This window comes from Mesocricetus auratus, unplaced genomic scaffold (assembly GCF_017639785.1).
Source record: "Mesocricetus auratus isolate SY011 unplaced genomic scaffold, BCM_Maur_2.0 Super-Scaffold_100691, whole genome shotgun sequence".
Classification (NCBI taxonomy): domain Eukaryota; kingdom Metazoa; phylum Chordata; class Mammalia; order Rodentia; family Cricetidae; genus Mesocricetus; species Mesocricetus auratus.
The window spans coordinates 42,475,631-42,492,508 of record NW_024429267.1 but is presented as its reverse complement, the minus strand read 5'-3'; the positions used below and the strand labels follow the sequence as shown (position 1 = coordinate 42,492,508).

The 16,878-nt window shown below is 42.2% G+C and overlaps 1 protein-coding gene across 3 annotated transcripts in view; it reads left to right on the top strand.

Moving 5' to 3' along the window:
- The first annotated feature begins 503 nt into the window (after positions 1 to 503).
- The window catches only part of Dnajc13 (DnaJ heat shock protein family (Hsp40) member C13), a 107,742-nt gene continuing 91,367 nt past the window's right edge, over positions 504 to 16,878 (top strand). The window contains exons 1-2 of one of the 3 annotated variants that reach the window (XR_001196785.3): positions 504 to 688; positions 16,238 to 16,318. Coding sequence is in view for 2 of the 3 variants with exons in the window: in XM_005074831.4 (XP_005074888.1) it covers positions 16,251 to 16,318 (68 nt within the window). In the remaining variant the exon portion in view is untranslated. The remainder of the gene's footprint in view (positions 689 to 16,237; positions 16,319 to 16,878) is intronic. The other 2 variants (XM_005074831.4, XM_040739574.1) reach the window with 2 other exon arrangements.

Here is a 16,878-nt window from a genome sequence, read left to right as displayed (position 1 = left end):
CAGCAAGTAAAACCTTTAGGCTCCCCATGTAGCTACACCAGAGATATACAGAGGCTTCCAATGGCTTAGTGGATGCGCCGGGACACTGAAGTCCAGAGCTGGGCAGCAGGGACGCTCCTGTTTAGTTACAGTAGCCCGCAGGACACAGGCTGAGGGGCGTGGCTCCACGTGCGCAACCCGCTACAGGGGGCGTGGCCTCCGGAGACGTGCCAAGGGGCGTGGCTCCTCGCAATCCGCTTGGCCTGGGGATCGCTTGGCTCAGCCTTTCGCTCTGCGCACGCGTACTTCCCGAGAGGCGTAACGGCGGGCGGCGCGCACGCGGCGTTTCCCGGAAGGCGGCGAATGGGTCGCAGAGGGAGGGGCAATGCTCTTCCGAGGGCGGGGCGCAAGGCGGAAGCGCTGAGGTCAGCTGACTGGGTCTCGTGACGGCCGGGGCGGCGGCCACGCAGGCGCGTTGGGGTTCAGCGCTCGCAGCCTGGGCGAAGATGGCGGCGTCCAGAGCGAGCCTCTGAGAGGCAGAGGGGGGAGCGGAGGGGTGGGGGCCGCGGAGCAGGAACCCGCGGTGACAGGCCCGGGCCGGGAAAGGGAAAGCGAGAGGGGCCGGGGCCGGCGGCGCCTCATCTCGCTCAGGACGTGGAGCCGGCGGCGGGCGGAGCTCGGGCTGGAGCGCCTTCAGCCTCCGGCGAAGGTAAAGCCGCCTCCGGCTCTGGGCTTCTGCGATACCGCTTTCCACTAGCGGGGACCCGGGAGCTCCGGGCAGGGACCACTGGGTGGGCGGTGTTAAGCTGCTAAAGCAACTGCTCCTCCGCCCTCTGGGGTTCCTAGGTCCGGACCCTCCCCTCCCCCGGCTCTGAGTGACATTTGCCCGGGGCACTGCCCTGGCAGCCCCACCCCTCTCTTCTCTGGTAGTCTTCTCTTCTCCCATCACTGTCTCTGTCCCCCCTCTTCTCTCGGTAAAGCGCCCTGACTCGACTCCACACCTCCTTCCCCTGTGGGCTCCGCCCTCGGGATTCCCTCCTGGATGCCGGCGCCTCCTGTTTCCTTGGGTCAGCGATCCTCCTTCCTTCCTCTGGGGTCCGGCGTAGACTCGCCTTGTCCCCCCTCCCCCTTAGCTCTGTTTCGATTTGATGGGAAAGGAGGAGCAACTGCTCTTCTCTTCTCCAGGCCCTTTATCAAACATTAAGTTTCTTCCCCAAGGTTTTTCCTTCTTGCAGCGTAGCCTGGCCTGTTCACTGTTGCCTGTGCTAAGTTGCTGTGATTTCGCAGCCTTTGGGGAAGGTGAAGCAGAACGTGGGCGCTCTATGAAGTGGCTGCTGATACTACACCTGCGTGCCTTTCCCCCCAAAGTCCCCGTTGTAGGATGCAAAATTAATTGCTCCTGTCTTGAAACCGTTTCCTTGATCCCTTGGTGGAGAGATGATGTAAATGAAAACCGCCCCCTTACATACAGATGAACTCCCAAAGGAATGACTTCTCACTTCCTGGGTCTGCTTTTCCCTTTTATTCTACACTGTTTAGTTTTTGTTTGTTTGTTTGTTTCTAGTTCTTCGTTGTTTAACTTTGTTTAGCTTACAGCATAAAACTCTTAATTTTCAAATACAATATAAAACAATATTTAAGCCACAATACTGCAAATGGTGGCTTGGACTGTTAATCACATTGCATCCAGGAACCATAAGTCCTAGTTGAGAAAACACTGCAGTTACACTTGTTTTAAAACAGGAAGTACAGCCAAGGAGGAAAAGAGGAGTCAGAGTTAAGAAATAGGGATGTAAAGACCTTAAAGCTATAGTCCTGGGCCAATACAGCATTAATATTACCCTGGGAAGCCTTGGATATCCTTTCCCTCCCTTCCTTCCTTCCTTCCTTCCTTCCTTCCTTCCTTCCTTCCTTCCTTCCTCCTTTCCTCATGGATCTTTCTTTCTTTCCTTATGGATGTCCTTTTTTCTAATGCACCAATAATATTCTAAATCATACTAACAAGCATAGTTGCAAACAAATCAAGTTCTTAAGGTAAAAAAAATCATGAATGCCATCAGTAAAAAAGTTAAACAGTGGTGGAAAGCATGAATTATTTGCAATAATTTATCTGTGTCACCAATAAACAGACGATGATTGCCCAGGTAGATAGTAATAATCTGCTCTTCTTAAACTTATAGTGGTGGAATCTGGTTCCCAATAGATACTAAATTGGAGTAGAAATAAAAAGGGTGTGTTCTACCTAAGTTGGCCCCATTCCTCCAGCAGTTTTACACACAGGTGAATGTGAGATTTCTGTTGCACAGACTTCACCTGCTTCCCTGAGCTACTTAAAGTGGGCAAGGTATAAACACGTGCAGCTAAACAACAGCCCAGTTTTATTTGTTGCTAAGGCTTTGGTCTAGTATCCAATGTTGGGCAGTGGTTAAGGTGCAGTTCTTAGTTTGTTATGCTTTATTTTAGTTTTCATGTATCAGGGATGTTGGTTCTTTTTTTGCACTTAAAATATTGTTTGTATTTATTTGTGTTTGTGTCTATGTGCTGTGGAGAATGTGTGGAGTTAGGACAACTTGACTGAGTTCTTCTGGTCTTCATCGTGTAGACCCTGGGGATTGAACTCAGGAAGTTAGATGTGATGATTGTTCCCTTCATCAGGTGTGACAGAAGTATTGAATTCAGGTTGTAAGGCTTGTTGGAAGGTCTTTCTATCTACTGAGCCTGCTTCATGGCCTGCAGTTGTTTTGAGATACAGTTTTTAGTATTTCTCACCTTCATCAGCTTCACTGAAACCTTCCTTTTTATATAAAATAATTGTTAACGTGCCTTTTGCTATCCTGAAATCATTTACACCATTTAGCTTTGATTCTGAGACTAAAAGCTTTGCTTGCGTCTTTATAGCAATGGGAGAGAGAGAGAGAGAGAGAGAGAGAGAGAGAGAGAGAGAGAGAGAGAGAGAGAGAGAGAGAGAACTAGACTAACTTCAAGTTGATCACTTCAAAGACGGCTTAGAGAACTGAGGAGATAGTGAACCACTAGCTCAAAAGGAATTGGAGGAGGAGGGTAGAAGCTGGGGGAGGACTTCGGACAGTGGTTAAAAGTTCAGTTAGAAGAGTTGAAAATGGATGAAAGCGAATGTGCCAACTTAGACTGTTTAGAAGCTGTTTACTATACACAAACTTCACTGTGTGCACTCCTAGGAAACTGAGTCTGTTATTAGACCCAGTGGAGGAGAACAGCAGCAGAGTTTTTAAGAAGGCCAAGAGATTGCGCTAAATAGTTCTCCTTGGAATAACAAGGTTTAGCATATGTGTGGAGGGCACATTATGAACCCCCTCACACACACACACACACACACACACACACACACACACACACACACACACACACACACGTACACACAGAGCCCTTAGGGGAATATGGAAAAGGTAAGAATATCTAGGGGAGGGGTCCTGAATGCCAGATTGGGGTTGAGGGTTAGTCAGGAGACTGAAGAAGACCATATTCCTTACCCTGTGACATAATACAGGATTCAGAATGATACTTTTTTTCTTTTCTTTTTGTTTTGTTTTTTGTTTTTTTTTGGTTTGTTTTTTTTTTGGTTTTTTTTTTTTTTTGGTTTTTCGAAACAGGGTTTCTCTGTGGCTTTGGAGGCTGTCCTAGTACTCACTCTTGTAAACCAGGCTGGTCTTGAACTCACAGAGATCCGCCTGCCTCTGCCTCCCGAGTGCTGGGATTAAAGGTGTGCGCCACCAACGCCTGGCTCAGACTGATACTTAATCAGCAGAGACTACATCTCCTGTCTCCTGCCACCGCACTGATTCGGTTTGAATATGTCACCATGATCACAGAACACTGCAAGGAAAAGCACAAGGTTACGAAACACAACACGAAGGTCAAGACTGATTTCTCTAGTTAAACCACCTCTCACCATAGATATGTTATTCTGCAAAAGAATGATGCCTGTGGTGTCCTGAGGTTAACTGTTGCACGGGCACAAACCCAGCTCACCTCCTGACTAGGTGTTCTCTTTGCACTCACACTCTGACAAAGAAAGGGGAGACTCATTTCTGATCACGAAATTTTTCACCTTAGTATCACTACTCCATACATGTCTGCTTCTAGCGAAACAGGAAAAGCTAAGGGGGAAAAAGACATTCCTAAGAGAGCAATTATCATAGCTACACTCAGACTGATGTAGGTAGATAGTGTCATCCAGCAGGGAATTTCAAGTTACTGTTAATGACTGAAGCAGAAAAAAATGGGTAGTCAAATCCTGGATTATAGGAGTAACTTCAAAAACATGGGAACTGAAGGACTTGAACAGAAGTACTGGAAATGAAAAGCACAGTAAAGAAATGGGGAATGCCTTTGGGCTTACCTGATTTGTAACTGCTGAGGAAAAATACAGCAAACCTGTGTATATGTCAGTAGAAATTATCCATGTGTGTCACTAAAACATTGGAGAAAAATGCATCCAAAAAAAGATTTGGAAATAGGGACTGGAGAGATAGTTCAGTGGATAATAGAAGTTGTTGCTCTTTTTGGAGACCTGAGTTTGTTACCCAGTACTCAGGCAAGGTTCCTCACAACCATCTGTAACTCCAGCTCCAGAGGATCCAAATCCCTCTTCCGGTCTCAGCATGGACCTACATTTGCTTGCAGATAGGCACACACATACACATACATTTAAAAATAATAGAAATAAATTATCAGAGATGTTTACCTTTGCATAGAATCCATCTGTGATAGAAACATGGATGGGTACACATTTGTAATCTTGATGACTCAAATACCACAAGTAGAATTGCTAAGCAGTTAGTATTGTTTTCTGAACTGAACAAGGTATATATAATCTCTCAATTTATAGTAGCTGTAGTGTTGGAAAATTGATATGCATTAAGCCCAATAGAATATATTTGTGTTTTACATTTAAATTGAATTAGGTTGTGGGACTAGTTCATTATAAATAGGCTTTCTTCTGTGCAAATGAGCATTTGGATATTGAGGGCAGGTTTTCAAGTTTGTATGTCTGTGTCTGTACACTTAACTGGAAGTGACTCAGAGGCCAGAGAAAGCATTGGATTTCCTGGATTTGGAGTTTCAGGCTGTTGTGAGTCTGATGATGTGGGTGTGTGGAACTGAACGCAGAAAGGTCTTCTGGACGATCAGTTCATGCTCTTAACCACTGAGCCATTTCTTCAGTCCATCGTTAAAAATTTTAACCAGCATTTTTAACACGTTTTCATTCTGGAGCAGTGTACTTTTGCTGAGTGCATACCAGTCCACAATCCTTCGTGTTGGAAACTGATTCATAGTCATGGGGACTCCCCAGAGAGTCACTGATTTCAGAAATATCCTTTTAGCAACTAGCTGAAGCCAGAGCATGGTAAGTTGGTCTTCAGTGACTTAAGACAGAATTACCCAGGAAAAGGTGCATCCAGTGTGGCTTACTTACAGTTATATCTGTGTACTTTTAACTTTATTCAGCAGCCCACACACTGTACCTATGGGCTGCTTATGAAGAAATAGGATTTCTAAAATAGGATCAAAAGCAATGGGTTTTGTTGTTTCCTTTAGTAGACTATACCACCTAGTAGCTCATGTGTTTAACCGGTGTCCTGAGGACTGGTTTGCACTTGACTAACAGGTAGGAAACAAAACACCTAAAGCAGTCTGCAGTGATTACTCTCATGTTCTGCCTTTAATTATAGTTATGAGAACTTGACGAACTACTAAGGTTTTGCATGGACGAGGCTTTTGCTAATAGATCCAAAGGTCTATACCAACTTTACTGAAAGTTAGACTTTTATAGACTTTTCTAATTTGTGTTCTGTTGGTATTTTTGCTGTAGAATTCTTCTCCCTCAAACTTGTAGTCATGATTCAGAATGTATTTTGAGTATTTATCAACTCTTAGAGCAGAAAAGCAACATTTCCCTCAAATCTTTAAGTCACTTGTTTTATTTTTAAAACTGGTAATTTTAAAGGTATTTTTAAAGGTAATTTGAAGTGTTCTATAGGTTATAAACCCTGTGGGAGAGGTAGAAATAATCCAGGCATTTCAGAAAGAACAAACTTGAAAGCTGTACTGTCCCTTAGTATTGGGTGAAAGAAGAATTTGTGCCATGTGAACTGCCTGTGTTTAATAGTATTTCATAGGTATGGGGTGCTGACTGTAAAATGTAACTCAAACTGTGTTTGCTGCAGGGTTAAAGAGAAAAGTTAAAACATAGCCACTAAAGATCTCTGTTGCCAGCCAGGGCCTCCTTACCATGGTAGAGCTAACCTTTGAAGGGCCTGATAACTAAAGAGCTTGCTGGTCTAGAGTGTGTCATTGCAAAAGCCAGACTCTGCTATGAGATACAATGAAATAGAAATAAGGTCTAGAAAGTGTGAAAAATACATAATGGCCAGCAGCTCAGATTTTAAAAGAATTGAGCATATTTCTGAAAAGAGGAGTATTCCTTCAGATGGAATACAGTTTGCAGTTTTGGAAAGGGCAAAGTCACAATACACTTTCCATGAAAATTTAATTTTTCAAATAATAGATGAATCTATCTAGAAATGAAAACTGTTATCTCAGATGGAATCAACATATATATGATTAAAATAGGCTAGATGTCTCAGTTGAAATCAACATATGTATGATTAAAATAGATCTCTCTCAGCTCAGCATTTGATTTATATTGCTAAATAGGAAAGACAATAGAATTAACTGCTGTGGTGAGGTAGCTCAGCATAGCATGAGATCCCAAGTTCGTACCCAGACCCATTTCAAAAAGCCAGGCATGGTAGCACCTATAATCTCAATACTCGGGAGTTAGGGACAAGTGGATACCTGGGCTCACTCACAGACTAGCTTCACTAGCTTAGAGTGACTGTGAGCTCCATGTCACTGAGAGAGAGACCTTGTTTAAAAAAAAGCAAAAAACAAAAACCAAGGTGTACAGGTGCTCTGAGATTGACCATGACTTTGGTCTCCACACACACATTTGCATGCCTGCACACTCAATTTACTGCTGTGGTACATTAATACAGTAGCACACTGTAGCTTCTGTACAGTTATTGGGATATGTGATTGTCAGTCAAACATAGATGTTACTGTTTGCTTCCCTATTTTGTGACAGCAGTTTTCCCTAGGGGAACAAGTTCTTCAAGTTAAGGGGCATTAAATGGGTGTACTGAAACCATAGTGATCTGTTTCTTGCTATCTTAAGGTTATTGTAGAGATCATACACATTACATACACTGATTCATTTGTTCTTTCTGAAGAAAATACTTTAACTTGTATTTAGTCATACATTAAAATGAAACAAAAAAAAATGACCTGGGTGCAGTACTTTATGTCTCAGCTATGGGGGTGACGGAGGCCAGAGAATCACCTGATTGTAAGAGGTTTGAGGGCAGCCCAGGTAACTTAATGAGACCCTGACTAAAAACAAAAACAAAAATAAAATAGGGTTAAAGTCAGGTGGCAGGTTTCCCCAGATACAACACATTTTATCTAGAACAGTTTAGATGTAGCTTTTTAAGAAGACAATGTAAAGGATTCTCCTTTAGTTAATTGCCACCTGGGTGATGGTTTCCACGAGATAAGGGGTTGTGACTGTCTGCCATGTTGGATGTGCTTGCACAGGGAAGGGTGAACAGTGATCCTGTGTGGGAAAGCTTCTTTGGGAATGTAAGGCACTCTCACAGGCTTCCTCAGCATTCTGTAGACATGGCACTGTTGGCCAAGTCAGAAGAACTTTGTATCACATTGGCATGCCTCCCTCCAGCATGTTGAGGTTAACATCTTACTTTATTGCTTTATCACAGTCCTTTCTGTCAGCCCATCTTAATTTTTGATGCATTTCAGAACAGAGTCATGCTTTTAATTCATTACCTGAGAGAAAATTCTGTACTTAGAGTTCATAGCCTCCAATGAAAAAATTAGTCTCTTCCTGATAGTCCAAATTGTCATATTTATATAAGAATTACTTTCAGATGATTGTGCAAAATATATGCTTTTAACAGATGAAAAACTTCTCACTCCCATTCCTTTGTTCATCAATTTTATTTTTTAGTGTTTCCATTCATCCTTACCTACTGAGTCCTTTGAATTTATTTAGCACAAGCCAGGCATGTGTGCTTAATTTTGCTGTGCATGCAATCTTTTCTACTTACAATCTGGTTGTAGTCTGCCTCAGGCTGTGCCTGTGTTAGTTGCATTTGTTCAGTGTCAGATTGATGTAGGGTTGTGCCCACTGGACTCAAATTCTGGTTCTCTTTCTCTCTCCTTCCTTCCTTCCTTCCTTCCTTCCTTCCTTCCTTCCTTCCTTCCTTCCTTCCTTCCTTCCCTCCCTCCCTCCCTCTCTTTCCTCCCCCTCCCTCCTTCCGTGTCTTTGTGTCAAGTCAAAGTCATATATCTCCTCAAGACCATTATAATTTTATTCATAAAAGCTTATAAATGGGTGCCAGCATTACTACCAGTGATAAATTAAAATGTGACTGTTACTCGAAAGCACAAAACGTGGCATTCATTGAAAAGAGTGACTCCAGCCAAACACCATGACAGTTGAACCTAGGGCATGCGCTGTCTCTGAGGACAGCCCTAACCCTTTTTATTTTATATTGTTCTGAGGCAGGGTCTTGCTATTCATCTTTTACTTAATCAAATTCATTCTCCTGCCTCAGCCTCCCAAGTTTCAGGATTATAAACATATTCCACCATGCCTTCTAAGCCTAAATTTTAATTTGCCTTTGTACATGTTTATCAAGTAGATAACCTGAGATGTTGCAAAGAAGTTGTACTAGTGATATACCAGACTCTAGAGTGAAAACCACTGATGCTGACCTGTCAGCCAGCAGAGATACTTCACCATGGTTTAATTAAAGGGGGCATGCAACAAAAGCAAGTGTAAATCTTGGGATTTGAAATAGGACATTCTTGAAGGGATGAATTTAGCTGATAGTCTTGTTTTTTGTTGGTTTTAGTTTTGGTCTTTCAAGACAGGGTTTCTCTGTGTAGCCCTGGCTGTCCTAGAACTCATTCTGTAGACCAGGTTGGCCTCAAACTCCGGAGTTCCTCCTGCCTTTGCCTCCCGAGTACTGAGATTAAAAGCATGAGCCTCCTCTGCCCGGCCTTAGCTGATAGTTTTAGCAAGTGGCCCACTCAGTGGTCAAAGGCTGACAGGACAGCAATCCATTCTATTGTTTATCATCTTTTTAAGCTAGGCAGTTATTTATAGCATGTGGCTGTAAAAATGGCTCTTACCTACATTATTTGCTGGATGCTTTGGCCTCTCTGTAGCAGGAGATCTACAGTTTTCTTCATGAATAATAAAGAATAATGGCTACTTAAGTGTTTTTACCCATTAGCAATTATATTTAAACTCCTTGGAGCTTATTAAAAATAGAGAAGAGATAATGACTGGGCATTAAATTTATTCATGAAATTTCCTTTTTTTTCTCAAAAGTTCATAAGCGGTTAAGTAAAATTTGTGAATACTGATTAAGTCAACAGAACCAACTACTTTTTTTTTTTTTGGTTTTACGAGACAGGGTTTCTCTGTATTGTTTTGGAGGCTGTCGGACCAGCCCGGCCTCGAACTCACAGAGATCCGCCTGCCCCTGCCTCCCGAGTGTTGGGATTAAAGGCATGCGCCACCACCGCCTGGCTGAACCCGGTACTTTTGAAGTTAGAAATTCTAGACAATTCATTCATCCATTGGGCTAGGTTCACAGATACCCAGTGAATTGTAAACCAGCTGGTAGTGCTGAACTCTGCTGTGTTTTTCCTATGTACACATACATGTGTACACAATACCTTTTTCATCTCAGGTAATCACTTATCAGTGTGACCATGGCTTTTGAAATTGATATGACAGCAAAAATCGAGATTTTTTTTCCTTCACAGTCCATGCATGGAAGGTTTCTTTTTACCATGGGCATTAGTATCCTTAGCGTGCACACTGTCTTTCCTTATTGAGAACATTACCCTTTCACTAGAGGAAGCTCACCATGAACGTTCACATTGCCAGCATCTCTACTCCTGGGTGTTGGGTCCATTGTGAAGTAAAATAGGGATACCTAACAGCACACACTGCCACATCTTGACCAACGGTCTGATTATAAGAGACTGCCAGGTGACTGATGTCCTTAGCGGCATGCACAGCAGGGTAGAGGAAGTTAGAAGATCTCATCACATGACTGAGACAGTGTGCAATTTAAAACTTGTAATTTCTGAAATTTTCTACTTAGCATTTTCAGATCATAGCTAACTGAGGTAACTGACACAGCAGATAAGTTGAGTTGCTCTACATCCAATTGTAGAGAGTTGGTATTAATAAAAGATATAGGGAAATCGTGATATCCCCCTCATGCTTTAATGCATATAGATGCCAGTAGGTACTTGGAAATAAAAAAAAATAGAAATGCACGGGAGAGGCTGAGCAGTGGTGGTGGTGCATGCCTTTAATCCCAGGGCTCTGCTCGGAGGGATCACAGAGACCCAGCAGGTGGATCTCTGTGAGTTCAGGGCCAGCCTGGTCTACAGACTGAGTTCCAGGATAGCCAGAGCTGTTGCATAGAGAAAACCCTGTCTCAGAAAACAGAAACAAACAAAAAATGCATAAAAGAACCTACATGATATTTGCTAGTTAATATTTCTGAGTCTTTGTTCTGAGTTAAATACCTAACTAAGTTGTCTCCTTAGTCTATACCACCATTGGGACAGGTATTCATCCCTATTTTATAGATGGCTGTAACTCAGAAACTATGAAATTTGTTGAAGGTCATGCAGCCAGTGAGTGATATAGCTACTGTGTCTACTTTTGGCAGTGAGTAGTACTATTTAAGTTTACCATCCTTCCCTTGGTGATAGATATGTGCTGCTGTAGTGCTCGTGTGCACAGACCAGCAACTCTGGGATCCGTGCCACAGCTGTAAAGGTCTTCCCAGGTAAGCCACCTGACCACTGTGCTCCAAGCATCCTGACTTGCCACTCATTGTCTGTGGTTCATTAAAAGTTTTCCTGGTTCTCCCCCTGAATGGCACACAGTCCACATACTCTTCACCTCTTTTCTCTTCTTAAAGCCTGACCTGGAATAAAATAGATAGCCCAAGCTAGCCTCACTTCCTAAGTGCTGGTTTTATATGCATGTGCCACCATATCTGGCTCTATTTCTTGTGTTTTTCTGCTTTTTGTGAATTGATACTGCATTTTGTGAGTTCTTTGTTTAGAAGTATGATCATATTCTGAAAGTTAATACAGTTTTCAGGCATTCATTGGATAAAGTATCTCTTAAAAAAAAACTAGGAGTATAAATAATCTTTAAATTTTAGAAAAGTTAATGTCACTGCTAAGAAGTGGGTCCCAATCTCAGACCTCACTTTAAAGCCTGGTTATTTATTTATTTATTTATTTATTTTTGGTTTTTACGAGACAGGGTTTCTCTGTATTGTTTAGGAGGCTATCGGTCCAGCCTGGCCTCGAACTCACAGAGATCCGCCTGCCTCTGCCTCCCTAGTGCTGGGATTAAAGGCGTGCGCCACCACCACCCGGCTTAAAGCCTGGTTATTTTTAAAAGATCAAGAGTTAGTTAAAATACTCTTTTTCTGAAATACCTCCTTGAACTACCTGAAGTCATGCATGAATAGATTGCTGTCACATGTTTGTTTGGAATACTTTGCAAAAAGTTCAAAGGGTAGTTAGCTGTGGGTGGGAGTGCTCTGTGGCTTTATTCATCATAGGTGATAGAGTAGTGCAGCTTTGGAGTCTTTGTCCTGCTTTACTGTGGTGTTTGTTTCTCTGTTTGAATCTGTAGTTTCAAAAAGTATTTCATACAGATGGAATAAGTTTGGAATTAGCCCAGGAATATGCTGTCGAAAGATACATGGCCGAAATGGATTTCCTGAGGTTGAAGGAATATAGGAAAGTAGGCTGGACCAGAGTCTCATCCAACCATTTAATTTCCTGTGTAACCTTAGCATGTAATTTAACTTCTCTAACTCAGTTTTCTTGCCAACAAAATGGGGAGCATTAGGGTAACAGGATTTGATAAATGGGTGGTAGATGACTAGCCCAGTCACAGACAACCAAGTTGGTAAGAGTTGCTTAATTAATTAATTTTAGGACATGACATACAGTTAGAATGGGATCATAGTCTCCCACCTTTCAAATATCCTTCAATAGAACTATTATGATTTCCATTTTGAGACTGCAGATACGAATCTCTAAATCACCTCATTTGTAAGGTGACTTGACTACCTGGAGCCCTGACTCCTGCCTCCCTCTCCCCTTATTATGCAGACATCCTTACCTGAGTCTGCCACCACCAAAGGGCAAGCCTTTGCTGCCAGGGAGCATTCCCTTCCATAAAGAGCACCTATGCTTTATTGGCTTTGCAAAAAACAGTGCAGCAGCAGTAGCAGTTGTTGCCTTCCAAAATATTGCCCAGAAAATGATGAGATGTTGTGAAACTAGCTTTTAGATTTATTTATTGTTATGTGCTTTTTGGTTTTTTAGTTATGTTCTTGGTGCCTATGGAAGTCAAAAGAGGTCCTTGGAGCCCCTGAAGCTGGAGTTACAGATGGTTGTGAGCCACAATATGGGTGCTGGGAATTGAGCCTAGGTCCTCTTCAAGAACAAGTATTCTAAACCTCTGAACCATCTTTCCAGTCCCAGCTATTTGTAAGATTCGAGTACTTCCTTAGTCCTGTTTGTTTTCTGCCACCAGGCTAATCTGTATCAGAAATGTAGTTTTCCTTTAATAAGCAATCCTAGTAGCCTTTGTTTTTGTTTTTATATTAGACCTTCTGTCTGTCTTCATCTCAAAATCCTCTCAGTGTTTTCATCTTCCTTAAAATTTGGCCTTCTGTGAACTGTATGGACCAGCCTGGGTCTGACCCAGTGACACTCAAGAATTCATTCTTCACATGTTCTCTGTAAGAATTCGTAACTCTCTATTGTCATTAATTGAAAATTATTTTGCCTTGATTTCCTTGTGGATTTATTAGGGATCATGTCTTTTCCTTATGGCTCAAGCCCTAATTCTAGGTAGCCCAGGCTGGTCTCTACTTATCCTTTAGCTTCAACCACACAAGTGCTGGGTTTCCCAGTGTGTGCCTGCAATCAGGCCTTTATAATTTTTCTGATTTTTACTTTATAGTTCTTAATGATATCAACTAGTTTCTTTTTAAGAGCATCTTTCTTCCTTTAAGTTTGTCCGAGATGGAGCTTTGGTATAGACTCATTCTGTTTTCTTCAGTGTGAACCAAGAATCCAAGCCCCATTTTTCAATGTCAGCCATTCACCCTTCTGTCCATCTTTCTTTTTTATCATTCCACTCTATATATGAAGGGAAGCTATATCATATGTGTAGTTTTGGTTTTTTGTTTTTGTTTTTCAAGACAGGGTTTCTCTGTGTAGCTTTGGAGCCTGTCTTGGAACTTGATCCGTAGACCAGGCTAACCTCCAACTCACAGAGATCCACCTGCCTCTGCCTCCCAAGTGCATCACCACTGCCCGGCTTAGATTTTTTTTTAAGTCTTTAGAGATGATGTCTCAGTTTCTTTTACACAGTAATTACTGCAAATGATTCAGAAGGTGTTGATGGGTTCAATAAATCTTGGTTGGCTCTTCTAGTTATATCAAATGCAAAATACAGAAATAAACAAAGTGCCACACCCATTCAAACAAAAGCCACACCAACTTAAGTAAAGGGTGACATCTACTTGAGCAAAGGGTTACACTTACCCAAACAGGGCCACATCCACTCAAACAAAGGATCACACATACTCACAGTGTCACACCATCTCAAGCAAAGTGTCACACCAACTTAAAGAGTCACAAGAGTTATCCAAACTGAGTTTTCTTGATAATCACAAGCAAGAAAATGTAAGTTAACTTCAGGATAAATTTCTTCTTTCTTATAAATAATAAATACTGAGAAATTGGTGGTATTCTGTTCCTTAGAGCATGAATTAGTGGTGCTTTTGTAGATTTGACAGATCCTTGCTTGGACTGCCCTTGTCAGAGCATCAAGCTTTAAGTGCTCATTAGAACTGCCCACGGGATTGCCACATTACATTTGCTCAAGCAGATGCTTGTCCAGTGCAACTGTTTTGTGTCGGTCTGTCTCGTGGACTCCAGAGACATGTTAATGATCTAATAGAATTAACTAGATAACAAACTGAGCTTTAGACTATGAGGAGTGCTGTGGGGAAAGCAGAAAGAGGAAGGTGGTAACAGTCTCAGTCAGCCTGGGTAGGCTAGTCTCACTGTAAAGTGTGATAGTGAGCGAAGATTTGAAGCAGAGAACGTCCAAGCTGCAGACTGTTGGGGGAGGAGCATTCTGTGTAGAGGGTAAAAACTCCATAGGTGGTGATTTACCAACAAAGGAAGAATGAAGGCTCTCTCTGTCCCCTCCAGTATATGCTCAGAAGTGAAAACGGATCTCTCACATATGCCATAGCAGTGTTATATAACGTCCCTCAGCGGATGAATGAACAAAATGCATTTGGCAGGATCTCTTATATAGGGAGAAACAGTAACAGAAAGTCTGTTTCTCACTGCCAGGTTCTGGGGGAGGAGATCCAAGGTATGCCTGTCATTGAGGATCTGTTTTGTTGTTTGTTTATATTTGTTTCTATGTTCATTTGAGACAAGGTCTTACCATATCACCTTGACTGACCTACAACTCACTGTGTAGACCAGGCTGGCCTCAAACTCAAGAGATCTATTTGCTTCTTGAGTGCTGGGATTAAAGGTGTGTACCACCATGTCCAGTGACAGCTGATCTCTTATTGGGGTGATGAAAAGATTTTTGAGTTCGTGATGGCTGTGGAAGGAAGGTTTATGCATAGCCTAAACAGAATCATGTACTTAAGATGGTGAATTTATGCTCTATGAATTAATTTCAAAAGGGAATTGAAGTATGTAAAGATGTAAAACAAGCTTAAGAGAGCTGTAATTCCTATTGTTCCATTTGAATTATTTACATGTTGGTATCTTAGTAAGTTTTAACATGCATTTCTAGTAAGGCCAGGGAGAAGGGGCCACTTCACAGCTGAGAAACCAGGCCACACAATTTTCCTTAGCTTTTGTATAAGTAAGTTACGTTATGTCTTCAAAACATCACCAGCCGTTCATTAAGTCACCCAAATACTATCTTTCAAAGTTACCCTCGTTTAAATGTTTTTTTTCTTCCATAAAATGAGTGATTTCTGGGTTTGTTGGCTGTTGGGTTACAGTCAGTTGATACGGCACAGCTGCCTTCTCACCACATGATCACAGATCCAGCAGCCCTTATCTGTTGTCTACTCTATCCAACCAGAGGAGTCTACTAACTAATCAGACTGCTCTACACGCCTCTGACCTCTCAGCTTCAGTCTCTTTATTGCCTTGATACAGTCTGGTAATAAAGTTTACAGCTATCCTTTGGTAGTGCTGTCCTAGCCTGGTCAGGAAATGGAATACTGTCTAGCCTTAATATTTTTTTCAATGAATATTTAATTCTCTGGGGATAGGTAGTGGCTCTGTGGAGATGCATGATAATTTTAGGGTAGGTTGTGTAACTCTATCCTGGAACTCACAGAGATCTCCCTGCCTCGGCTTTCAGAGTGCTGAGATCAAAGATGTGCACCGCCATGCCTAGCCTGGTGTCCCTCCCCTCCCCTCCCCTCCCCTCCCCTCTCCCCTTCCTTTTCTCCCTCTCCCCCTGGCTTCTCCTCTTCCCTATCCCCCTCCTCTCCTTTCTTTTGTAAATATAAAAATGAGGCCAGTGTATATCTTTGTAATTTAGGATGAAAGATACCTTAAGAGCATTTTGGATTTCTTATTGTGGGCATGTATAACTTTCCAATTTAGAGAGTTTTTATTTGTAAATTCTTAGGAAATACTGCTGCTCCCTCAAGTACCCAGGGACAGCAGTGTGGCCAGTCCTTAGCTCTACAACAGAAACATGCAATTGATTTGACTTTTGATGGTTAGTTTTAGATGTTTACCATGTGCCATGCACTGTTTGACAGTGTTAGATGTAATGATTAGTTTTCTCATCTGAAAACTTTTCCTGGAGTCCCGTGGTTCCAGGGGTGGGGGGAGTGGATGAGGAGACATTCATGATACAATGCTGAGCACAGCCTTCACAGTCCTATGTCCTCAAACACCTTGTGGTAATTCACAGTAGGACCTGACAGATACTGCCTTTTGCTGTGAGGGATTCAGGAAAAATTAACACTAACACTGTACTAAGGGAATCCATATCTTTGCCTTCCAGGTTTCAGCACAAAATGAACATAATTAGGGAAAACAAGGATCTGGCCTGTTTCTACACAACCAAACATTCGTGGAGGGGAAAGTAAGTATCCTTTGCTTTACTTTTCTGAACTTCCATAAAGAATCCTTTGAGCCCAGTGTCAGTATCTTTAATAGTGAGGCATGACCCAACAGTGCCCTCGGACTTTCTTTTCTAGAAAGCTATATGTGCATTGTAAATTAAATGCACATGACACATGGAAATAAATTGTGGTCCCTTTTTCTTTTGCTCTTTCTAGATTTTTCTTTTTTTTTTTTTTTAAACTGAAAAGTTATAAGAAGGTAAGTTGTGGACTTGGGTTGCTATCATATCCAGTTTATGCTACAGTGTTGCCAACTTTATTACCTAGAGTCTAGCCGGTGAATCAGCCATTTACCTCTAGTGAGGTTTGGAGCTGTGTTTTGGTTTTTTGTTTGTTTGTTTGTTTTTTGTTGTTTTTTTTTTTTTGGTTTTACGAGACAGGGTTTCTTTGTTTTGGAGGCTGTCGGTCGAGCCTGGCCTGGAACTCACAGAGATCCTTCTGCCTCTGCCTCCCGAGTGCTGGGATTAAAGGTGTGCCACCACTGCCCGGCAAGTGTGTCCCACTTTGACAAGCAGATGAC